Here is a 24,242-nt window from a genome sequence, read left to right as displayed (position 1 = left end):
CAGATCATGTGTATGGGGAGTCATTGTGAAGCATTCCATCCAGGGAGCAGCAGCTGTATTTTACCCTGTAATTCCACAGTGTTACAATTTATGTTGGAGTGTGAATGTAACTTCTCAATTTCTGCTTACTTTACCCCCAGCCCTCTCTCCACCAAGACAGAAGAACCCTGTCACTGCATGAAGGCATTTCAAAGAGAGATGAACATTGGGGTAGATCTGAGGGGCAGAGCAGACTGGTTGTCTGGCCTCTGTCCCATCACTTTATTTGTATAGTCTTCATCAGATACAAATAGTCTGTGCTGTGGGCAAAGTCAATGATTGTGGTGCTCTTCCTCCCTGTGAATTGCTGGGGTTTGAGGGAGAACAGCAGCTTTCTCTTTAAGGAGTGGTTTTGGGGAATTTCTACATTTTACTCTATAGACATGGAAAAAGGAGGAAGTGTAATTAATGTAAAATCTAAATAACAGCATTTGAGAGACAAGTCATCCTTCAGAAGTACTGCATGTTAAAAATCCTTGTGAGTTTTATGATTGGAATTTCTTGAGGTTACTATACATGAAGCTACTGACATTTCATCACATTATCTGGGACTTATAAAGTATCCTAAAACCCAATGGAAGTTTATGCAAAGCTTATGTCATGAATATTTTTATGGAGACTGAAGATGCCATAAAAGAAAAAGACTTTTGAGATATGGAGTAGACAAAACTGCCCAGAGCTGTGCAAATAGTATGCAATTGGCAGATATTGTCCATGCTTCAGTACTGTTAGACCTATAGGGTTTCTAAGAAAGCATCAATCTATCAACTCATAAGGAGATGAAACGGAGGTCATCTTGGAAGGACTCTTCTCAGTGTGATGAAAACTGAAGCAGCCACTTTACAAATCAGCAACTTCAGTTGATTAAAAGGAGCGGCTGGTTCATTTGTTGGAGTAATGTAATTTCTTACCGTATCTGAAATGGATTGGCCTATAAATTAAAACTCAGAAATAGGATTGGCAACATACACATGAATATGCATAATGTAAGACTTTTGAATACCAAAATAAGTACTCGATGGGGAATGGGGGCCGAGCTAGTCTTCGAAAGAAATGACTTGTGAGTGGTATTTGTGAATCAGTTGGTTGGTAAGGCTTGGTTGTTGTGTTTGGTGTTTTTTTTTTCTGGACAGGTTCAATAGCTGTCCTGTTTGCATGAACACAATGGACCGTGCTTTTTAAAGTTTATTTTATTTTACCTTTTTTTTTGTCTCTGAGTATACTCCATGGTTGTGATACTTGGACCTTTTATCACCAGTGTTTCAAGTGTGTGTGTGTTGAATTACTCTCAGTTGTAACTGGAAGATCTAGAATAAAACTGGTGAATATGCTAACAGAAAGTATCAGTAAAAGCTAACACTTCCTAGGACATTGAACCAGGGAATATGACACTTTCCTCTCTCTGTCTATTTCTGTAGTTGTTTTTAGGAAGGCAGGTGATAGGGTGGTGTTTGTGACCTGCAACAGATGTTCTGTATCTTTTTTCCATCCTGTAGACAGAATGAACTTCCCGTGGATAAAATGTAAGTTGGTGACAGCTCTGGATTTCCGTACTGGAAAGACAAGTACCATTAGTGGGGAAACACTGGGGAAATGCAAGAGGCCTGATAGCCAGACTGCTCCATTTTCAGGGGACAAGGAAATGTCTAGGAACTAAACAGAGAGAAATTGTGAAGGACAATTCACATCCCAAGTAGAAGAAGGAAGCAGCACTGAGTAGAGTTAAGGCAAGTGACGATTGGTAGGCTGAACACTGAACAGAAGAGGACAAGAAGAGTTAAATGTTTCCAGATGACAATAGGTATCCAGAAGGTGAACTATGAGAGATACCTTTAAAAGCTCCAGATGGTCAAATGAAGAAAGATGGCTGAGATACCTCTGTTAGTAGCAGTTCATCCCAGCTGGAAAGGAAATCAGAAGTGTTCTCAAAATATCTAAGTAACCAAGCATCCTGAAACCAACATACATGTCATTTTATTGGTAAAGTAGACTTCTGAACTTGGTAGTCGGTATGCAATGGTGCTAATGATCCTCATTAGCGATCCTCATACTGATCCTCATAGTGATTCTCCATGTCATGGTGGTGGGGAAAACCATACAGAACACTCTGAAAGTATTCAGCTGGATAGTTGTGTAGCAACAGTAAAATGTTTTGATTTGGAAGTGGAATAAAATGCCACTGTCTTTTGAGTTTAGATGGAATGAAGACAAGATGCTTGCGCTAGACTAACCAGAAAGACATTATATCAATAACGAGATAAAGAAATGAGCTGATACGTGAGAGCAGTTTAAGCATAAAATTGTGATATTGAAAATATAATGAAGACCTCCAAAGGAAGTGAAGGAATAACAACCAGGCAAAATTGCTCACGTACAAGCAAAATTTGATGAGATTTATACCAAACTCATTGAAGTGAAATGCTGCCCTACAGTTAATCTGTCTTCAGAGGAAGAGTGGGGAATGCGTATTCTTTTCAGTTGTGGAAAACTTTAGAGAAAATGGTCCTGAGTAGTGAAGGCCTGGTGCCCTGAGAAAGAACACTGGGTGATCTCCTGTGTAACAAAAAAAAAAGTGGCTGCATTCTACCCAGAGCAACATGGTACTTGGGAAATGGCATCTTCATAGTCAAAAAAAATTTACATAACACATGAGTGTTTCAGGAGAGTAAAATCTAGGAAATGTAGAGAAGTTATATCACTTCTTTATTTGGCATTGGTGCAGTTGCTTTTCCAATGCTCAGCTTTTTTTGAGTATCCATAAGCCTGTTGATAAAATTGTAAGGGATTGATCAAAGGACTGGATACTTTGCCTTGCGGTGAGACATTCTGGAATCTTGCTCTGTTTGTCTTACCCATGAGAAAGCTTGGACTTGACCTGATCAGAGGATATGCATTGGGAAAAAAAAACTTTGAAAAACTGTTAACAAACTGGCAGACAAAGATATAAAAAGGTCCAGTGGTTGGTCCTTGAAGTTCAAAATTCCACTGCACATTTTCAACAGTGTGAGTGATTAGCCCCTATGATATCTTAACAAAGGTTGTAGTGGTTTCCTTACCACTGACAATTTAAAAATTAAGATTGAATGGTTTCTCAAATTATATGTTTCAGTAAAGCAAAAGTTCTGTGGCTTCTTTGTACAGGGCATTGGCCTAATTGTTCATAAAAATCCCCTTTGACCTTGAATTTTTAAATTCTCTTAAAAGATAATTACTAGAAACAAGCTAGTCTTTTTTTTTTTAATTGAAGTTTTCTGCCTAAAACTTACTTTTGCTTTTACAAAGTTCTAATGAAATATATATATCTTTCATGACCAGCTTCTGTTCATACCCAATCAGATGTTTTTCAGTTGTAGTGGACTTGCGGTGTTACAGTCTCAGTGCCTTGATATACTATGTAGTATTGGTTTATCTATAAGACTGTATTTTTGTTCAATACTTTGGCACCCCTGAAGACATAAGCCAAGTACAAATGTATTTGATTGAGATATATATGGGATGTCTTCAAAGCATTAATTGAGTTCAGGATTATTAAATCTTCTGTTTTGCAATAAGTGCAGCTTGTAGTGGTCTTTTAGTTCCTCACCTCCTCTGAGTCCCATCTGCACATCTCGCGTTTACAGTGGTAAGTGTCTTGGAGACATTTCTGCTAGATCTGTACTGAAATCCAGTCACCAGCATTCCTGTGGCTGCAGTCCCAGTTAGGGTGAGAGTGTCATTAAGCTGGCCATTGTATCAGCAAGCTCGGTTTCTGACTTCAGAGAGCTCAAAAGAACGAAGACTGCCAAAGAGAGACACAGCGACCAGATAGCAAGTGATATTAGGGACATAGCGAGCATGTTAGCCTGGCTCTCTAAGGAAATGTTGTTTAGGGAACAACTTTACAGCTTGTTTCTCTGCCAGGATCTCATCTTTCTTCAGCTGGTTTTGGATTCATTTGTCCACTTCAGCCTGGTTTTTACAGAAGCATAAAAATAACCAGGTTCTTGTGGTGAACTGAAGCACCAGGTTCAAAAGAGCTTTGTAACACCCAACAAATGGGTATCCAAGAAAGACACAAATTAGAAGCAGTTGTACTACGGGCTGCAGGACAGCAAGATCACAGAAAATCAGATGATCTAAGTTCTCTTGCTTACAGAACAACTTGTATTCTTGTGGGGAACAGGCTAGACTAATTTTGATTCTCTTGTGATTTCAAATAGTCATAACAACTCACTTAAAACTGCTTCAGCAGTTTGGCTTAAATACATTTGATCTAGACAAGAGTTAAAGTAATTAGCTGTTATTTGATTTTATTTGATATGGATCCAAACCATGAAACTTTGAACACCCTTGGGGTTCAGAAGTGTTTCATTCAGTGTTTGGGTACTAGTCTGTGTTCTCAAGTAACCTTTTGAAACTTGGCAAATTTAATACCAGATTTAAAATAAAGACACTACATGGGGAATCAAGTCTGTAAATGTTTTTTTCTTTAACTGTAGAGGTGCTCTGGACTATAGCTGTAGAAGGAGATGGAATAGAAAATGTGTTACCTGTATTAAGGTGTGTGCTTGTGTTTATATGCAGTGTTCACACCTGTGTGCAAACTTTATGTGGCTGTACAAAACGTTAATCCTGCTGCAGGGACCTTACAATCTTAATAGAGAACCAAGGCAATCATGTGCTGTGAGAGCCAGAGGATGGTGCTAACTTACAGCATGTGTGCATTTTCAGTTTTGTGATGTGATGACAGCAGCACTCTGACAGTGGTTAACATTTGTGGGCCTTGTGGAAGGAGCAAAGTCTCCATAAGGGATTTGGCTGGAGGAGACCTGCCTGCCTGGCACACAGAGATGAGGAGGGTGTTCCTGTCAGGGTTGAAATAAGGATGAGTAGCATGATGTTTTACATTGCATGTGATGCACTCAGTAATCTGGAATGTGATAGACCATGTTTTATAAGCTTTTTATTTTTTATTGCAAATAAATATAGAGGGGGAAAAAAGAAGTAGGGGAAAAAAGAAGTAATGAAGAAATTAAAAAGGAAGTGTATAGATATTTCTGTTGAAGGCGGAGGCGTTCGCTTCCTCTTCAAAGAGCAATTATATGTGAACTGGAAATGCTGTATGTGATAACAGTACATCCAATTTGCTGTGTTAAGAAACTGAGATGGGAAGGGAAGAATTTGAGGCAAGGAGGATTTAATAGGATTTAATTATGGCCTATGTATATAGGGCCAAAAGAGGCACAGTTAAGTGGGTGGGTACCTTCAAGATGGCATCCTTACGTGACCCCAAAACCAGTGCTATGGTATTTGATTTGTGAATGTATATGTTCATTGTCCAAATAATTTGTTAGTAGATTATATCACAATTTTCCCTGGCTCTGGGAGAAATTGAAATAATGGAAAGGTTGCAGAATTCAGACCTTCCCGTGAAGCTCTGAAAAGAAAACAAGCAACAACAATGTGGAAGAAGATCGATTTGGTGCTACACATTTTACAGTAATTTATGATATGCAAATTACCCAGAAATTATTCAGTTTAATGCCTAAGCAGCACAGTGGGAAGTTTTCAGATTCTTTCACAAAGTTTGCTCTTTGTGAAAAACCATATTATCATATACAAATCATATTATCATATACAAATCTTCCCCTTACCCTTATAATTCTTCAGTGATTTTAAATTTCTTAATGTGCTAAAGAAAGAAAAAACCTAGGAGACCAAGAGGGAAATTAATCAATATGTGACCATTATTTAAGTGATGATTTTGAACACTGTCCAAATTCAATGTGTGAATTAAATAATTATTCATTTAAGTAACAATAAATACAATATATCTGAGGATTTCAGAGCAGTTACTAGTTTTGAATCTCAGAGCATTTCTATAAGAAATAAAAAATACAGCTATAGAAATAAAAAAAAATAATTTTTTAAGGCTGCTCAGGAGATGAAGGAGGAGGGTCCAGATGTCATAGTTTGGGAACCTATAAAATTTACAGAATTAATATATTACTGAACTCTTTAATATATCTTGAGTTGACTTTAAGCTGTGAAAGATGTGCCATCCATTTCCTGAACAAATAATAGCATAGGCTAATGGAAGATCATTTCATGCTGTTAGCTCCTTTTCTATGGAGCTGAAGCCAAGAGGAGTCAGCATAATTAAATTTGCCTGAAGAAAGAAAGGGTTATCAATAAAGATAGCTTGCCAGAAATAGACAAAAAAGGTACTTGGGAAGAGTAATGTGGCAGCAATAAAAGAAAATTGGACAGTAGAGTTGCACAGTAGAGTCAAACTCTACAGACACGTTTTGTGGCAAAGAAGTCAGAATTTTCATGGAGATCCATGAGAGAAAAGAAATCTACATGTTTCCAAAGCCTAATTCTTGCTCCACAAGATCATAGAATTGTTTAAGTTGGAAAAGACCTTTAAGATCATTGAATACAGCCATTAACCCAGCACTGCCAAGTCCACCACAAAACCATGTCCCTAATCACCACATCTATACATTTTTTGAATAACTCCAGGCATGGTGATTCAACCACTTCCCTGGGGAGCCCTTTCCAAGGCTTGACAGCCCTTTCCAGGGAAAAAGTTTTCCTAATATCCAATCTAAACCTCCCTGGCACAGCTTGAGGCCATTTTCTCTTATCCTATTGCTTATTACTTGGGAGAAAAGACTGAACTCCACCTTGCTAGACCTTTCTTTCAGGTATTTGTAGAGAATTATGTGCTCCCTGACCTTTCTTTTCTCCAGGCTAAACAACTCCAGCTTCCTCAGAAGCTCCTCATAGAACTTGTGCTCCAGACCCTTCACCAGCAACACAGCACTTCTCTGGATATGCTCCAGCTCCTCAATGTCTCTCTTGTTATAAGACCAGCACAGATTTTGAAGTGTGGCCTCACCAGTGCCTAGTACTGAGGTACAATCAATGCCCTGGTCCTGCTGGCCACACTATTTGTGACACACACCAGGATGTCACTGGCCTTCTTGGCCACCTGGGCACACGCTGGCTCATGTTCAGCCAGTGGGCAGCTTTCCAGCCACTCTTTCCCCAGCCTTTTGAATTGCATGGGCTTGCACCTGTGACCCAAGTGCAGCACCCAGCACTTGTCCTCACTGAAATTTGTACTCTTAGCCTTGGTTCATAGATCCAGCCTGTCCAGATCCCTCTGCAGAGCCTTCCTACTCCCCAGCAGATCAACGCTCCTGCCCAACTTATGTCATCTACAAGCTGACAGAGGGCCGCCTCCAGCACCTTGTCTGGATCATTGATAAAGACATTAAACAGGACTGGCCCCAGCATTCAGCCTTGGAGAGCACAACTGGTGACCAGTGACAAGCTCTGTTTACCACCACTCTCTAAGCCTGGTCATCCAGCCTGGATTTTTACTGAATGAAGAGTACAGCTATCCCAGCCATGAGCAGCCAGTTTCTCCAGGACAATGCTGTGGGAAATGGTGTCTAAGGCTTTACTAAAGGCCATGTAGAAACATCCACAGCCTTTCCTTCATCTATTATATGGATCATCTTGTCATAGAGGGAGATGACGTCAGTCAGGCAGGACCTGCCTTTCATATCATGCTGGCTCGGCCTGATAACATGCTTGTCTTGTGTGTGCTACATGATGGTACTTAAGATGATTTGCTCCATGACCTTCCCTTCCTAGGTCAGACTGATGGGCCTGTAGTTCCCTTATCCTTTTTCTGACTCATCTTCTAGATGGTTGTCACATTGGCCAACCTCCAGTCAGCTGGGACCTCCCTGGCTGACCAGTAAATGATCCTCCACCAGATCCCCCAGTATCCTTGTGTGGATTTCATCCACATAAATTTGGATGGGTCTAAGTGGTATTGCTGACTATTCCCCATGGATTATGAGGGCTTCATTCTGCTCTCTGTCCCTGTCATTCAGCTCAGGGGGGCTGGGTACCAGAAAAAGACTGGTCTTATTACTGTTACAGACTGAAGAAAAGAAGACATTATGTACCTCAGGCTTTTTCTTATCCTTTGTCACTGTGTTTGTCCCCACATTCAGTAAGGACTGGACATTCTCCTTAGCTCTACTGCTGTTGCTAATGCATTTATAGAAATTTTGTTACTGTTTATGGAAGTAGCAGATGCAGTTCTTATTGGGCTTTGGCCCTTGTAATTTTTTCCATGCATAATCTCATTATATCCTTGCAGTCCTCCTGAATTGCCTTCCTCCTTCTTCCAAAAATTATAAACTCTGCTTTTTTTCCCCCCAAGTTCCTGCCAAAACTCACTGTTCAGCTAGTCTTCTTTCCCCCTGGATCATCATTTGGCATGTGGTACCTGCCAGCTCCTGTGTCTGTAGGATTTCCTTCTTGAAGACATTCTAGCCTTCCTGGACTCCATCGCCCCAAGGCAGAGGTTTTGGTGACCCCCTTCCTTTCTTCTAAGAACCGAAAACTTAACATTTGGTGCTCACTATGCTCAGGATGGGCATAGTGACCTCCAACCATCACATCCTCCCCAAGTCTTTCTCCATTCCCAAGCAACAGGTCCAGGAGTTACTTTCCCTAGTTTGCTCCCTCACCAGCCTTGTCAGAAAGTTATGTGCCTTCATGTTACAGGAATCTCCTAGGCTCTTTCCTCTTTGCTCTGCTGTGTTTCAAACAGACAACTGGTAAGTTGAAACTCCCCATAAAAACAAGGGTGAGTCATTGTTAGACTTCTCCCAGCTACTTAGAGAATATTTTATCTGCCTCTTTCTCCTGGCTAGAGGGTCTGTTGCAGACTCCCACCATGATATCTGCCTTGTTGGCCTTCCCCCAGGTCTTACTCAAAACCACTCAACCCTATCCTCACTATCAATAAGCTCTAGAGAACCAAAATGCCCCTTCCTCCACCAGAACAGCAGACTGACAGACCCTGCTAGTACCCTGTCTCTCAGGCACTGGCGTGCTGCTCTCAGACTTCAGTAAGCTTTATTTTATCCTTTTCTCCCTTCAAATATCTTTAAAGCTCTTTCAGCAAGCCCTGCTAACTCCTGTGGAAAGATCTTGTTAGAAAATGATCTTTAGCTACATCCATATGTATAGCATTTATCTGTATCCATGTATATATGTCCATGTATGTAAATGTATATGTATATGTATATAGTAGCCTTTAGCTATATTCCTGCTGTTCAACAATTGGCCTGGCCCTAAATCAAAATCATATACATTATTTCAGCTGTTTGAACTCCAAATGACACTCTGAGTAGTGAATAAGTTCAGGCATCTTGCTTTATTCCTTTTAACTCTTTTGTTATAATACAGGTTTCTCTGAGGAACCTTGAATAAGCTGGAGGTAAAGATTTACTGAGAGTGACATCCAAGGAGACTAAAAGAGAAGTCAGAAGTCTACAGGATTACCCACTGTGTGTTATGCAACAATTGCTTTTGTGTACATGGTCACATATTATTTGATGTGGTTACAGTAAGGCAATCCCTGACCGCAGTGAGAGGAGGGATGCATCCATGCCTGGTTTATAATTTGTTTGTCTTGTATGTCTTTGAATAAGTGGATTGGGAATGAAAATAGTTACGAGATGAAGTGTAGGAAAAGTTCTATCTCAAGTCTTTTAGGCAACAGAAGGTGGGAATTGTTTTAGGAGTGTAAGGCAGTTGGTCTGTTAGGGTGTATCATTACTAAAGGGTTAACAGAGTGCTGAAGAATCATACATATACTGTGAAGGCTAAAAGTTCTTTTCCCTTCAAGAGGATCTCACCTAGTCAGATTGGTACTAGAGGATGACAGCACTCAGAAAGTGTTCCACTGACTGAGCTGTTTCACACCAGATTGCTTCTTGTCCTGCCTGCCACCCACTAGGATTATTTGTACAAGATCGGAGTTGAATCCTGTCACGCTGAACTTAGTGAGTCCTGTGTGGGGGATGGGAGCAGAGAGGGAATTGGAATGTGGTGTACAGATGTGTGAAGGTGAGAGTAAAGCTTATCAGCTACTGGTTCCAGAGGGTGGTGGGCTTTTCCTTGGTTTTTTTCCTGACTCTGCTGGTGAAGTCATCAGCTGAATAACCTCAATTATCCAGTCATACAAGGTAAAAGTACCAGATCACTGCATAAGGGTGTGAATAATTCTAAATATTTAAAAATGTAACAATTAAACATAGGCCTTTTTGGTGAGCTGCTCCCTGGGTGGCCTCTATTAAAAACCTCTTGAGACTCCAAAGACATTTTCCATTGTTGCATAATATTTTTCTTTTGTTTTCGGTAAACCAGGTTTGAACTGGCAAATTTCTGTAAAGTCCTGTAGCCAGTTTAATATTTAAAACAGACCTGCAAAGTTGTGCTTGTTTCAGGAATGTCTTGAGTCTTCCTCCCTCTGCTAACCTACTGTGCTGACCCAGCACCTGAGAAGGACTTGACAGCCCATGGGGAAAAATGAGTGAGTGTTCTGCAACTCTGCAGAAAAGCAAGATAACAGAAGCTCATAAGAACAAAGAGTGATATGGTTGAAATTTGTGTTGCAGTTATCAGCCAAGCAATATTAAAAGAAAAAAAGAAAATAATCCAACAAAATCAGAGCATAGACTTTGAATGCACAGCAGCTGGTGACCTAAAATGGTAACCTGCACTAAATGTGCTCCTTTGGTAATGGCATATGGTTTTCATCCTAGAGAAAAAGGCACTTAAAACTGCTTCTCTTTTCTTGAAAAATTTGTCTTAATACTCAGGTCAAGAAGAGTCTGCAAGAAGACAGCTGTTCTAGGACCCTGAGAGTGAGGGGACAGCACACATTGCTAGTGCTGTACTTGCTCTGCAGAGGCTTCTGTACTCTGAATATTGCTCGCTTCACAAATCAGAAATTGCATTAGTGGTGTTGCTCAATTTCCGTGGGCATATCATTCCATATGCATATATCAGGGTGCTGAAGTTCTTATATTTTGTTGCTGTTGTGTGCTTATGTCCCCCAGCTCCAAACTAGAATCCAGCATTGCATTTTTATCTAACTTTATACCGTGAGCTTTATAAAGCTTGGTCTCTGCTTGCCTGTGCCTGTATTTTAAATGTGTTTAAAATCATTAAATTACCCTACATACAATTAAAAATGTAGAGAGTGCATTTTTTTTTATTCAGTGCCAATGCAGATGTCTGAAAGTGAGTTCTGAAGAGAGGGTTTCAGAACCCTCCTTTCAAAACTTTTTGTAGTCATGCAAAAGATGATCAACACTTTAGAGGATAGAGGACCTCCAGCCAAAATACTTTCCAAATGACCTTAAAGTGTAATTTATGTTTTTATTTTGCAGCTAACTATGGGCCAAATCCAATTTGCAAAGGTTGCTTATCTTGTTCAAAGGATAATGGGTGCATCAGATGTCAGCACAAGTTATTCTTCTTCCTGCGAAGAGAAGGGATGAGACAGTACGGTGAATGCCTGCACTCCTGCCCGTCAGGGTACTACGGACTGAGAACGCCGGACATGAACAGATGCTCACGTGAGTAATTTCTTGAATCCTTACACTCTTGTTGGAGGGCCATAGTTCATGGTCGGTTTTTAAGATGATATGTTGTGAAACACAGTTGTATTTTCACAGATGTCTCAAGATCATCTGAAAACTTCTTTGCTAAGGAAGGTCCCAGCTCATTCTGAGATATATAACATTCAGCAGATTGGCTAGTTGATGAATCGACCTATTTTTTACTGTTATTATTATTAGTTTAATTAGAAGGGTAATTTAGGGAAAAATATATGATTCACAAAGATACTCCTAGTTTTAAGAAACAAATTCCTGTTCTATGAAAATAAAAAGGATTCAGAATAAATTGAACATGTAGGTACAAGTCCGTATAAACACTGGGTGGGCTTCTTGTAATATTTTTTCTTCCCACACAAAATTCAGGTGACCAGACACCTCACGCCAGACATGCTTTAATATGTAAGTGTTGCTAATTTAATAAAACAGATGTACTATTAAAAACAAACAAACAACCTTTCACTTTTAGTGAAACAATTTATTTGGAAATTTACAACCTGCTAATGTGCAACAAGATTCCCTGTTTGCATGTTTGTGCCTAGAAGCACAATTGTTAAAATCCACAAGTGCTCTGGTATCTCACATTATTTCACCTCTGTCTGGCAGTTGTGCTGATATGTATAGATTTTTCCATATGCTCATATGGGGAGTATTACCCATATGGATTATTAATCACTGCTGTTACCTCTTATTCCTGTTTAGGGGGAGAATGTTTTTGTCATAGTCTAACCAGAATCAGGTCACCTGACATAAGAACCTGAAGTGAGAAATAGCTTTTCTTTTTTTCCTGCAATAATCAAGTGTCTGTTAAATGTGTGGCACCTTTCCCCTAGTGCTGTGCCATGTCATTGGGAACACAGAATTGTGAGAAAGCATGTGCTGGTTTTCACATCACACATAATCTTGAGACTCACATGAGGTCACTCAGTGGCAGTCTGGCTGGATGAGGAGCACTTATGGCCATGCTTGGACCTGTCCCAAGCTATCCCAACTCTTTCTCCCCCTTCCCTGCGTGGGCTCCATGGATATAGTATTCCCAACTGCTGTGTAATATTGCAGAGTGCTGCCTAATCTGTACCAGGTGGTTAAGTTTTCATAAAAAATTAAATGAGACAGTATATGGTTTATTTATCAATTCTATAAAGTAATTTAGAATCTTGGCCTTAATTTTCCTAACACATTTGTGAATTCAACAACTTCTGTACTTGAAATCTTTCAAAACTTGGCTGTAAATACTTCCCCATGTAAAAATGTTTTTGAATATAGGAAATAGATTGATTTATTTCTATTAGTCTGTACTGTGCTTGTGAGTAAGGCAAAGTAGTCTGTATTGGCAATATTCTTTACTTTCTTGAAAAGAAAAAAATAGAAAAGTTAATTGCAGAAGGTGGAGGGTGAATTCAAAGTAATTTTTTTTGTTTTTGTTTTTGTTTTTGTTTTTGTTTTGTTTTACCACTTATGGAAAGTAGCCTTTTTCCCTGAATAACAGGATTGATTTTGAGAAGCATAAATGCAAGTTCTGTCTAACCCATACTGGCATGTGTTGAGCACTTGATGTTTATCTCACCCTCATGTCTTTGACAGTCTCCCCCTGTGAGAAAAATTATGCATTTATGGACCAGTCCTGGTTCCCCTCTGATGATTTTTGCATTGTATATTTTTATGTTAGTGTAACTGCTAACTGGTGTATTTATACATCACTTCTCTTTTGTTTTCTTGGTTTGGTGATCTTGGTTTGCACATATGAAGCATTGTGGACATACAGACATTTTGTTGATTGAAGTTGAGTTGAAATAAACATCCTTAAAAATGAAATAGGTTTCTTCCTCCTTGCTCTTCATAGGTATGCTTACAGATTCCATTGCTCAGATAGTAATATCTCAGCTAAAAATAAGCAAAATTTTGGCTATGTTAAAATCCTTATTGGAGTTATAGGTCTTGAATTACATAAACTGAAATAATTTCTGCCCTAATAATGTCTTCATAGGAACAAAAGCTTATAATTTTTTTTTTTTTTACTGGAACACTTTCCCATTTTTAGAACTATAGAACATATTTTTATAGAAAATGTCTTGATTTTAAAAGCCAAACCTGGTCAGTGCCAAATGTAACACAATAAATACCACAGCCAAGTGCAGCAGCTCTAAAATGATGGAAATTTTGGATTTCAAGAAAAATTTTCTTTTCTATATGTAAGCAGTGTGTGTTCCTAGAATTTGCTAAGTGGTTCTAGACTATTTTTCTAGTAACAGTGAATCATGAAATTTGAGACTGCTTGTCTCTAGAAATGAATGCAGTTTCCTGCTGGATATGATTTCCACCTTGAACACTACAGTATGAGTTCAGTCCTTTTGGACATGAACTTGGAAAGTGTTGAATCTCTTCTGCAGAAGAATGCTCAAGAGATGAGCTATGCTTTGTTAATTTTCCAACAAATTTTTTATAATTAATGACTTTGAACTGAACTGCTCCAACAGAGATAATCTCATGAGAAAAAACCAGAACTGAATTGAAAGAGTAAGATGAAACCTGTCAGTTTGGTGGTTGCACTGATTAATGGATCATGCACATCTTGAACCTTTCAATTTAGTCCATGGCTGTAGTAATCTTTATAATTTTAGGAGGAGAAACCACTCAGAGATTAGAAATTACAGCTCCCTTCAGCTTTGGTTGACTACTTATTTGTTTAAATTCTCCCCCTTTCTCCTAGGTGGGCCCAACATTGTAATTTCCCCTTCTATTCACCTTAAGTAAAAACAAGATAAGAGAAACTTTTAAACAAATTGAGCATTTATTAAACACATGTAGGTAATTTAATGCATTAAGAAAGGTAATGAATTTTTTAAACAGTGTTACAAAATAGGAAGACTCCATGAATATGCTGTTGCTTGAATTATACTTAAGTAGTATAGTAGAGCATATGACCCCTTGAGGCTGTTGTAATTGCAAGTGTAGCAGTCAGGGTGTTCAATTACCAAAAAAAAATAGCGAAGAAGATGTTGCTGGTCAATGACAGATTGGTGCAGAGTGCCAGTGGACACTTCAGGATGGCAATGTGAAGTTGGATCTGACAAGATCCAAGAGCCTTGGTGCTAACCAAGGCTGCTCTACCGAGCAGCAGAGGGATGGGAGCAGGAGTTGAAAGGAGTGAGTGTCATGGTGATGGGGACAGTCTGGGGATTGGTGAAATTATGCAAGTCAGGTTGTCACTCCTAGTTTGTCTTCAGCTACAGTTAAATTATCATTATGATTAGCACTCAGTAACCCTAAGCATTATGATGAATATGACTCTGATGAATTAATATTTAAATATCAAAATTCCTACAGTATTCTTAATACTCTTTCAGTATTTTCCCCTAAATTGCATCTGATACAGATTAAATAATAGTCCTCTCATGTTTGGAGTAGTGTACTTTCATATGAAAAAAATGAAAATAAATTGTCTTGGTGGAAATCTCCACCCAACCTTCATCCAACCTTCATCCCACCTTCATCCAACCTTTACCCAACCTTCACCTACTAAAGCTTCTAAAAGACAGTTATCTCAAGAACAGCTGTCCTTGTGTAAAAGGAAACTGGCACTGCAGGTAAAGCAGAAAATACAAGCAAGATGGGAGTTTTGAAGTATTATCAAAACTGAAAGAGGATTTATTCATTCATTTAATGAATTATAGTTTTATGGAGGGAATCCCCAGTGCAAAGTGAGGCCAGCTTCCACCCGCCAAGCATGTCTGTATCATATCAAAGGGTAGCTTCTGTTGAAAGTTTTTCCTTTAGTCCCTCTTCCACACACACAGAAGAGCTTTTAGCGTGTTACTCCCAACACGTTTTCCGAAAGCAATAATTTAAATGTTGTTTAAAAGTTGTTGTGTCACTTGGATATGAGGGAGGGTTACAAGATGCCGATTTTTCTTTTAATGTTCTGGTCTGCATCTTATTATTGGGACTACATGATTTGTAAAAACCTTGATTTCTTTTCAAGTGTCTCAGGTGGGTGGGCAAGAGGCAAATGTTTTTTCTGAATATTTAAATACACAGGGTGTTTGACTCAAGCATTGCATTTAATAAAATACTTGCAGTACACCGTGAGTGTAACAAACCAGATTAGTAGTTAAGTATTGTGGTACATCTCCAGAGCGGGTCACCTAGCTGGTTTTGCCTTGCAATTCATTAATCTAGGAAAGTGATTTTGCAGGATCACTGTGTAGACATTGACCAGGATTTTGTTCTTTAGGGACTGGTCCAACCCTTGTGAAAAAGAAATTGTTATTCTAAGGAATTTCCTATAACCCTAAGTGTGGACAAGAAACCCAACTTGTGTTGCTTATATGAACTCGAGTTTTAAAAGCCCCTTTGAAAAATGCTGGATGCAGGAGTTGGTAGCATTCAGGTTATGTCTGGCTGTGTCTAAATAGAGCCAGTAGAAGTTATCTTTGTCAGAGCAAGGCTTCAAACTGATGCTCACATTCCTTTAACCAAGCAAAGGTCAACACCACTGGAAATATACATTTTTCTTTTCATTTAATCTGCCTATTTTTTTTGCCCAATGCCACAAGAAATCTGATCTAAAAAGCCTCATATTTCCCTAATTGCTAACAAAGAATTTTACACAACCACACTCACACACACACTGTTTAAGTATTGTGGGATGCCCTGTTTTGGCCTGCTGAAGTTCAAGAATAAATATTAAAATCTGTTTCATAAATATTGGCTAAATTTGAAGTGTTGATTAGAGATATTTATTAATTGCTATTTCAGAATAGTGACCTTATGGTTTGTGCTTTTTTTTTCCATTATAAAAGAATGAAGAATAAATGAATGACAGAATTACCAAAATTTTTATTATATTGTTGCATAACCTGAATAAAAAATACTTCGTACTGTGGCTTCAGATAGCTGAAGAGAGGACACAGCTATTGTAGTTTATTTATTGTATTTCATTAGCTGAAGGATTAGATTTTTAAAAAATTAATTATAAAATTATCATAACTGTTCCAAATATAATGGCTTATCCTTTTTAATCTTTGGAATATTTTTCCCTGGTATTTTTTGTAGGTATGTGTGGTATACATCTGATCATTAATAACTAGTTCATTTCCAAATTGACATGTTTTAATATGGAATAGGATATTTCTGAAAAGCCTACACCTGAGTCTGTCATCTATTGCAGGTCATACTGCTCTTAAATTTTCAGAGAAAATACAATATTTCATAAAGATAACAGTTGTTTGGTTTGGTTTGTTTGGGTGTTTTTAAATTTTTAATCTATTCATTATGGTGTATGTCTCCTAGTAATTTAAGAATGGTTATTTTTTGTGGGTTAAGTGTCTCAATAATAGAGAGAAGATAAATCCAGCAAAATTGAGGCTTTTTGCACATGCATACATGTAAACACGGACATCAGATATACTACATGAAAGCATCCACTCAGCTATTCATAGGGTGAACTCATAGAAAAAAAAGTATGCTGCTTTCAGTAATAAATTATAAACTGAAGACAATACATATAATACATGCATACTTCCCAAAATAATTTGTTGCATCTCAGTTTCATCGAAATTACTTACACATGAAAATAATTTAGACTGAACGTTTTTCCTCCAAAGAGATGTCAGTAATTCAAATATAATTAAACTAGGAGTTTTATCTACAGTTTGATTTAAGAAAAAGTAGGATTGTAAGGACATAGAAGAAAATGTGGTAAACAGTTACCTCTAATTCTGTCTATATACCAGATGGATTTCAGGATGACAGTGTTATAGCATTTCTGGCTTTGCTATTTTATTGTTTTATAAGTCCCTTCATTTTTAGTCTTACCCTAACTTTGCTATCTCATTGTTCCTTATGATCCTTTTGATTTAGGATGCAGAATAGAAAACTGCGACTCCTGCTTTAGCAGAGACTTTTGTACCAAATGCAAAAGTGGCTTTTACTCGCACAGAGGCCGCTGCTTTAGAGGATGTCCTGCTGGATTTGCAGCCTTGGAAGAGCTTATGGAATGTGTGGGTGAGTCAAGTAGCTCTTTTTCCAGGAGGCCATATTCAAATATGACACCACTTTATGATGATGCTTACTATTTCTTATCAGGAAATATTCAGTAATGAATTAATATTGATTTCTTTACTGATAATATTAGTAAATTTTTCCAAACTTTAAAATACGCTTCACTGGGAATGTCACTCTCTTGTGACATTCAGAAAGTTCTGTCCTCTTAACTATAAAATCACATTTATGAAGATTTGCAACTCAGAATTTGTAAGATTTCAGGACTTACTTTCTTTCTTTCAAGAGTATTTCTTGCATTTCATGATGGAGAGGACTTGGAAATGTGAACTTCTGAAGTTTTCAAACCCAGGTGACAACCAAATCGGATCTATATATTAGATAGAAAAAAAAGTCAATCTCCTTATTTTAGGAGAGTTTTTGAATAGTTGGGACTGTCATAACATATCAAACATACAGTTTGATATTCTGATTTTTTTTTTGGTTGGGTTGATGCTGGCTAAAAAGAGTCAGATTCTGTAAGAGATTTTAATTTTGTTTCTAGCTTTTTACCTGCTAATGGTAAAATTGTCAAGTGTTGCTTTCTAACAATGTACATTGTATTCTAATTAACAAAACAAAACAAAACAAAAAACCCAGAAGAATTGCTCACTTGTGTTTTCTTTTGCTTTATCAGAAGGCTGTGAAGTGGGTCAATGGAGTGAGTGGGGAACTTGCAGCAGAAATAACAAAACATGTGGATTTAAATGGGGCCTGGAAACAAGAACAAGACAAATTGTGAAGAAGCCAGCAAAAGACACAATACCATGTCCAACCATTGCAGAATCCAGACGGTGTAAAATGGCCATGAGGCATTGTCCAGGAGGTAAGTGTAGTCCATGCCTGAAAAATCTTTATGAGCTGAAGGCCAAATTCTGTCTCTGTTCTTCCAGCCAAGGCTGAAAAGCAGCAATAATGCATCAGTCCTAGTCTGGATAGAGAGACTCCAGGGAAAGGCTCAGCATGGGAGTAGTCAGTCCTTCAGCAGACTGTGAAACTCTGATTTTCCTAGTGTGGTACTGAGGGTTTTTCAAAGAGGTGCCTCATGGAAGAACTGTAACAGGTTGCAGTTTGAGCTTCAGCATGGAAATGATGCTCATGGTAGAACTACTTGTTCTGCACATAGCAGAAAAGACTATGATTCTAAACCTCTCTGCAGGTGGCACATACAGTGGGTATTTAAATTAAAAGAAGTTAGTTATACATGGCATTGTTAGCTGGAACCATTAGCTGGAACATGATATTTGTTTTAAATATTCTGGAGTGAGGCCAAACTGTGATAGATGTGATACAAGCAGAACAGTGATGGGTATGAAGATTTTCAGCTTGAGACCAGCCTATGGCATTTGCCCCAAGTAAATAAAATCAAATGTCTTTATCATGGTGTTGAAAGACTTAAGTAGTGATGCTGATGTAAGAAAGGAAATCAAGTTTCAAATTTGGGCTTGGTTTTTGTAGACACCAAACTAGAAGGCACATCACTGCTGGAGAGTATTTGTTATCTTTTAAGTTGAAAAGTTTAACCTCTCAGGTATGGATCCTGACAATTTAAACAGGTTTCAAAATATGTAGGAGATGTGGGCGATCAGCAGGTGATAAAGATGCCATTCCTTTCAGAGCAACAGGGTTAAATAAAGAATGGACTTCAAGAGATCTCTAGTCCAACCTCCTACTGCTAGCTGGGTTAACTGTGAAATCAGACAAACAAAAAAAAGAAATAAAGAGTTGAAGAATCCCGAGGAAAACCTTAACATGATGAATAAGATAAACCTGAAACAGTCTTAGAAAAGGTACCTAAGTAAGTTGCTTTGTACTCTGGGACTGTTGAAGGTGTCTGTCTTGGCTTGAACATTCTGCCTACCAGTGTGTATGTATGTTATACATAGAGTTTTATCTTATGGATATGGATTAAATTTCTGTAAGCTTCATTTTTTGTCTCTAAGACTGCAAGACAGTCTGGAAGAGTATATAATATTGATTCTCTGTTATCCAGGCTGACAGTCTGTGATGTACTTTCCTTCCCTGTCCCACTCCCTGTATTCATACACACATGGGCACACATAGGGCACAGTCACAGTGGTACAGGGGGCATCGTACAGCACAGTTAATCTGCAACCTGAATAAAATTCTCAAAGGCATTGAAGAATGGAACCTACAAAATTAACATCTCTTTAGGAAAGAAGAAGAAAAGGTAAAAATGAAGGTTGATTTGGGCTGCCATGGTATGTGTGTCATGATATCCTTGAATATTAGTCAGCTGCCTCTGCATCAAGGTAGTGAAACTTACCAGTGCTTGCAGCCTGCTGAGTGATCCACTTACTTTAACAGACTCTGAAGCCCAAATAGGGTTAGTAATCAGATCAACTGAGGAAATGTTTTACTGCTGAAATGAAAGGAAATAAAAAGGGCCTATGACAAGTTCTACTAAATCTCCAATCAGTGTTTTCTTTCTTTTCGTTTGCCTTCAAATGAAGGCAGTTTATCTTGCAGTGGAAAATTTGAAAAAATTGCAGAATTTTTTCAACATCATGTGGTACAGATTTAGTTATTTATGTACTCAGTGTGTATAGAGGCAGATATTTTATGGATTCAGCATTCAACTTCTATAAAATCTCCTAGCAAGTAGAAATATGGGTTTAGTCTTGAGAATTTAGTTAGGATACAAATTATTCAAATTGTTGTGAATAGTTTGAGAAGTGTATGAATTTGGACATTCATACCTTTTTATGTCATATTCTCTTAGGTTTTTTCAAATTTTCTTGTCTAGCAATTCAGGTCACTGCTTAAAGATTTTCATCTCAAATTTATCTTTTCAAAGGCACAGTGGCTTTCCTAAGAGTGAGGATATTTATTGCCTAGTGTCCATATTGTCTCTGTATTGATCTATTTGATCATGGATCAAATCTTTGCTTTTTTTTTCACCACATATCAGGAAAGTTGTTGCTGCAAATACAAATTAATTGTATTGTATTCATTCATTTGTATTGTATTCATACACTCTTTCACGGCCTCCAGTAAATCCTAACGATTACATTCCTCTTGTCCCATGATGTGGAATTCCCTGCATTTCTTTTCAGAGGTAAAAATAAATGTGTACAAAACTGCAGGTTTGAACTGTCCACATTGAATACAATGTTTAATACTGCTTCTGTGCCATCACAGAAAACACCTCCCAGAGTGCAAGCTCCTTTCTCTCTCCTAAGAAACTCCTGGGAGAGTGTTAGTAGTGTTTGAAGTGCCATGAGTGAGTCTTCCCCAGACCTGGTTATCTCTGCAGGTGAGGAAGCCACAGAGGATGCCCTGTATAAAACTCCTGCTTTGTAGTATGTTTCAATTTATGCTATATACAGGGCTGATCTAAGACCCTGTTCCTTTATCATATTTTAGTTAGCAGGTTGTGCTATTAGACACTCAAAATGTTTTATTGCCTATTTGATCACTGTGACATAGTGGGAGGCACAGACACAGCTTACAGGTTCTGGCTGCTAAGGAAGAGATTCTGAGTCTTTAAAAATATGGTGTTTTCCTAATGTTAGGAGTTTTGTGACTGAACTTTTAAACTGGAGAAATAATAGAAAAAAATTGTAAGGTTAGCACTTCTGGGAGACTGAAGAACCATAATCCCCTGTAAATGTCAGTTGAGAGGCTGTTAATAAATCCTTTCATCCTAGTGTTCTCAGTGCATAAATTCACACAAATGTGGAGAATAAGTATTGGATTATACAGCTAAAATGATTGAAGATTGTGATGGATTAATCTGAGTGCAGGAAGTAAGGATATTTTTGGTAGAATAGGGTCAAATAAAGCGCTTTTGTTGTGTGCTTTCTACTTCTCTTTATTTTAAAGTTACTATTTATGGTCCACATTACAGGGAAACATCCAAAACAGATTTTTATGCATTTGCAGTAGAAGGAGATTTAAAGAAGGAGAGTTAAATTCTGTTTTCCTACCAACTATTTCAGTCTCATATTTTTAACGTGCTAGCCAACTGGTCATATGGCTGTGGTACAACTTCAGTTTTTGATGAATGACTTATCACTTTCTGATAAGTCAGAAGTATCTGCAGAGCTGTAGAGATACAAACTGGAATACAAGTGAAAGATGATTTAACTTCTTTCTCACTGAAGCCATCAACATAAGAATAGCATTGATTTCATATTTGTTGCTTAGAGATAGTTTCTTAGTGTCAGTAGTTACTGATTTAACTGTTATTACCGTACAGAAATGTCACATTTGTGTATCTGTTAATGTTGTGTAAGTTACCCCGTGGCTTTAACTGTAATGTGAATTCTACTTTTAGAGGTTAGACTTAGACAAAGGAGACTTGGATTGTTCAGGCCACCTTCTACCCATGCTGGTCTCTTCTTGATAAGGAGTTTTCTCCTCTTTAGTTCAAAAAGAGAGAAAGCCAGAATTTAAAAAAAACTGATGGGGAAATCAACAGTCAGAAATGTACAATAGACTGATAAATCTTGCTCTCTTCATATTTTCCCATATATTTACTATAAATATTTTATTTGTACCTCTTATGGTATTTATGTACCTCTTATGTATATTGCTCATGTTTACCTCAGTAATTGTTCCTCTTTTGTTTGTACACTCTCAAACCTGCAGATTGATTTCATTATTCATATTAAGTGTTGCATTGGCAAGCAAAGCAGCTCTCTGCTGTTTTACTGTTCATCAGACTGAAGTTCTTCAAGCTGTCTGAAACTTGAATATTACTCTATGCCAAACTAATATTTCTTCAAGTGCACATTGCTGGCCCATGTCCAGCCTCTCACCCACAAGCACCTCAAAGTCCTTCTAGGTCACCAAAGCCTTCTGTTTTCCAGGCTCAACAAACCCAGTTCTTTCAGTCTCTCTTCACACGGTAAACACTGCAGCTCAGGACCATGTTGGTGATACTGTGCCAAACTCTATCAATATTTTTCTTTTCTTGAACTAGGGGACCCAAAGCTGCATATGGTATTCTAGATGTGGTCTGATGAATGTCAGATAAAGGGAGATGGTCGCTTCCCTTAATCTGCTGTCATGCTATATTAGCAGGTCAGCAGATTGAAGGAAATGATCACTGCTGCTACGGCACACATTTAGCTCAAGTTTCATCAGGACCTTCCCAGGAGAGCTGCTCCCCAGACAGTCCATATCCAGCCCATATTTTTTCAGGAAGTACTTCCTTCCCAGATGCAGGACTTTGCATTTTGTTGAATTTCATGAGGTTCCTTTCAGCTACAATGAATCTTTTCCTCATAAGTAAAATAAAAAACAGTCAAAATAAATATAACACCAGAACTCAGCAAATGATCAGGCAGTTGATCACATTCTTTTGAGCTTTTTGATAAATTTACATGGTAGTACCCAATGTTGAAAAGTTTGTAAGCTGGGACTCTTTTGAGACCTTAATTTATATATTACACTTACTGTCTGTCTCAGTGCCAAATACCTACAAACACCATCTGCCCTTTGAGTCAAGGCTAGGGCATTCTCTAGCTGGGTCTCAGGAAACATAACCACCATATTTTATGTCTCCTATTGGTCGTGCTATGTTGCCACAAGACCAGATAGCTAGGTGGCAAAGGCTGGTTCAGGAACAGCAAGAACTGTTGCCTCCTCCATGAGGACTGTCAAGCATTTGCCTGGATTGGTCCAGTAGACTGGGTAGGCACCATCCCTGGAAGTTTCTAAGACCTCATTTGACAAACTCTTGAACATCTAGTCTGAATGGTCTCAATCCTTCTGAAGATGTTGGACTGGGGATCTCAATCCTACTGATGTTTGGACTGGGGACCAGTTTAAATGATTCTGTCTGAATGGCAGAACCTCCTGTGGGTATGTGCTGAAAGAACACTGTTCTTCCTGCTTCGGTTTTGCAAAATTTCTGGTAATTTCTGCTTTGAATTAGAGAAAAGCTGGAATGACTGGTTGTAGGGGATAGGAGCAAACGAAATCTTTATTGTGGCTGCTATAGTGTTGAAACATCTTCATTTGGCCTATTTAATTCTAGTTGAAATTATATGCAAAGTATGTGTCATGTTTTGAATATAATGCTAACCTTTGTTTCATGCTTTTCCAAGTTTAGCCTTAACCAGGATAAAAGCTTAGTTCTAAGTGCTGATTTCTTGATTTATTTGTTATTATTTGACCTGTTAACTTAGTTGTCTTTGGCTGAATGCTGCAAACTTCTAAATTCAAAATCATGCAGAGGATCTAAAAGATCCGTTGTACAATGTACTTCTATTTTAAGTTAATGCACTAGTTAGGCAGTGTACCTCTCAGGTGATAGCATACTATAAAGTAATTCAAATGAAGCAAGAAACTCTGATTCTTCTTTCCTGCATTAAAATATCATGTTTTCTATAACTTTTTTTCTTAGAAACAAAAAATTACATGGATATTTTTGGTGCTTTTTTTTGGGGGGCGGGGGGAGCCTGAGAGAGCAAATAACTGTATTATGCATGCATTTGATTCATATGCATTAAATTGAGTTCACGAATAAACTTACTGTGACTTTTAAACAATTGCTGTTATTTTTCTTTTGTATTGTTGGAAGCAATCCATTCTGAGTTATTTTCCAAAGAGAAAATGCAATCCAATTGGACTCATATTTGAAAAGTAGTTAGAAATCATTTTTATAAGCCACATAAACTTGAATGTCAGTTTGAGTAGCAGTTATGTTCC

General features: G+C 38.1%; 1 protein-coding gene across 1 annotated transcript in view; it reads left to right on the top strand.

Annotated features, from left to right (window-relative positions):
- RSPO2 (R-spondin 2) overlaps positions 1-24,242 on the top strand; it is a 98,287-nt gene that overhangs the window by 41,579 nt on the left and 32,466 nt on the right. The window contains exons 2-4 of the mRNA XM_053945425.1: positions 11,292-11,480; positions 17,382-17,525; positions 18,199-18,387. Coding sequence (XP_053801400.1) covers positions 11,292-11,480; positions 17,382-17,525; positions 18,199-18,387 — 522 coding nt within the window. The remainder of the gene's footprint in view (positions 1-11,291; positions 11,481-17,381; positions 17,526-18,198; positions 18,388-24,242) is intronic.

This window comes from Vidua chalybeata, chromosome 1 (genome assembly GCF_026979565.1).
Source record: "Vidua chalybeata isolate OUT-0048 chromosome 1, bVidCha1 merged haplotype, whole genome shotgun sequence".
NCBI classification, from domain to species: Eukaryota; Metazoa; Chordata; class Aves; order Passeriformes; family Viduidae; genus Vidua; species Vidua chalybeata.
The sequence above is the reverse complement of the archived record's forward strand: the minus strand, read 5'-3'. Positions and strand labels throughout refer to the sequence as shown.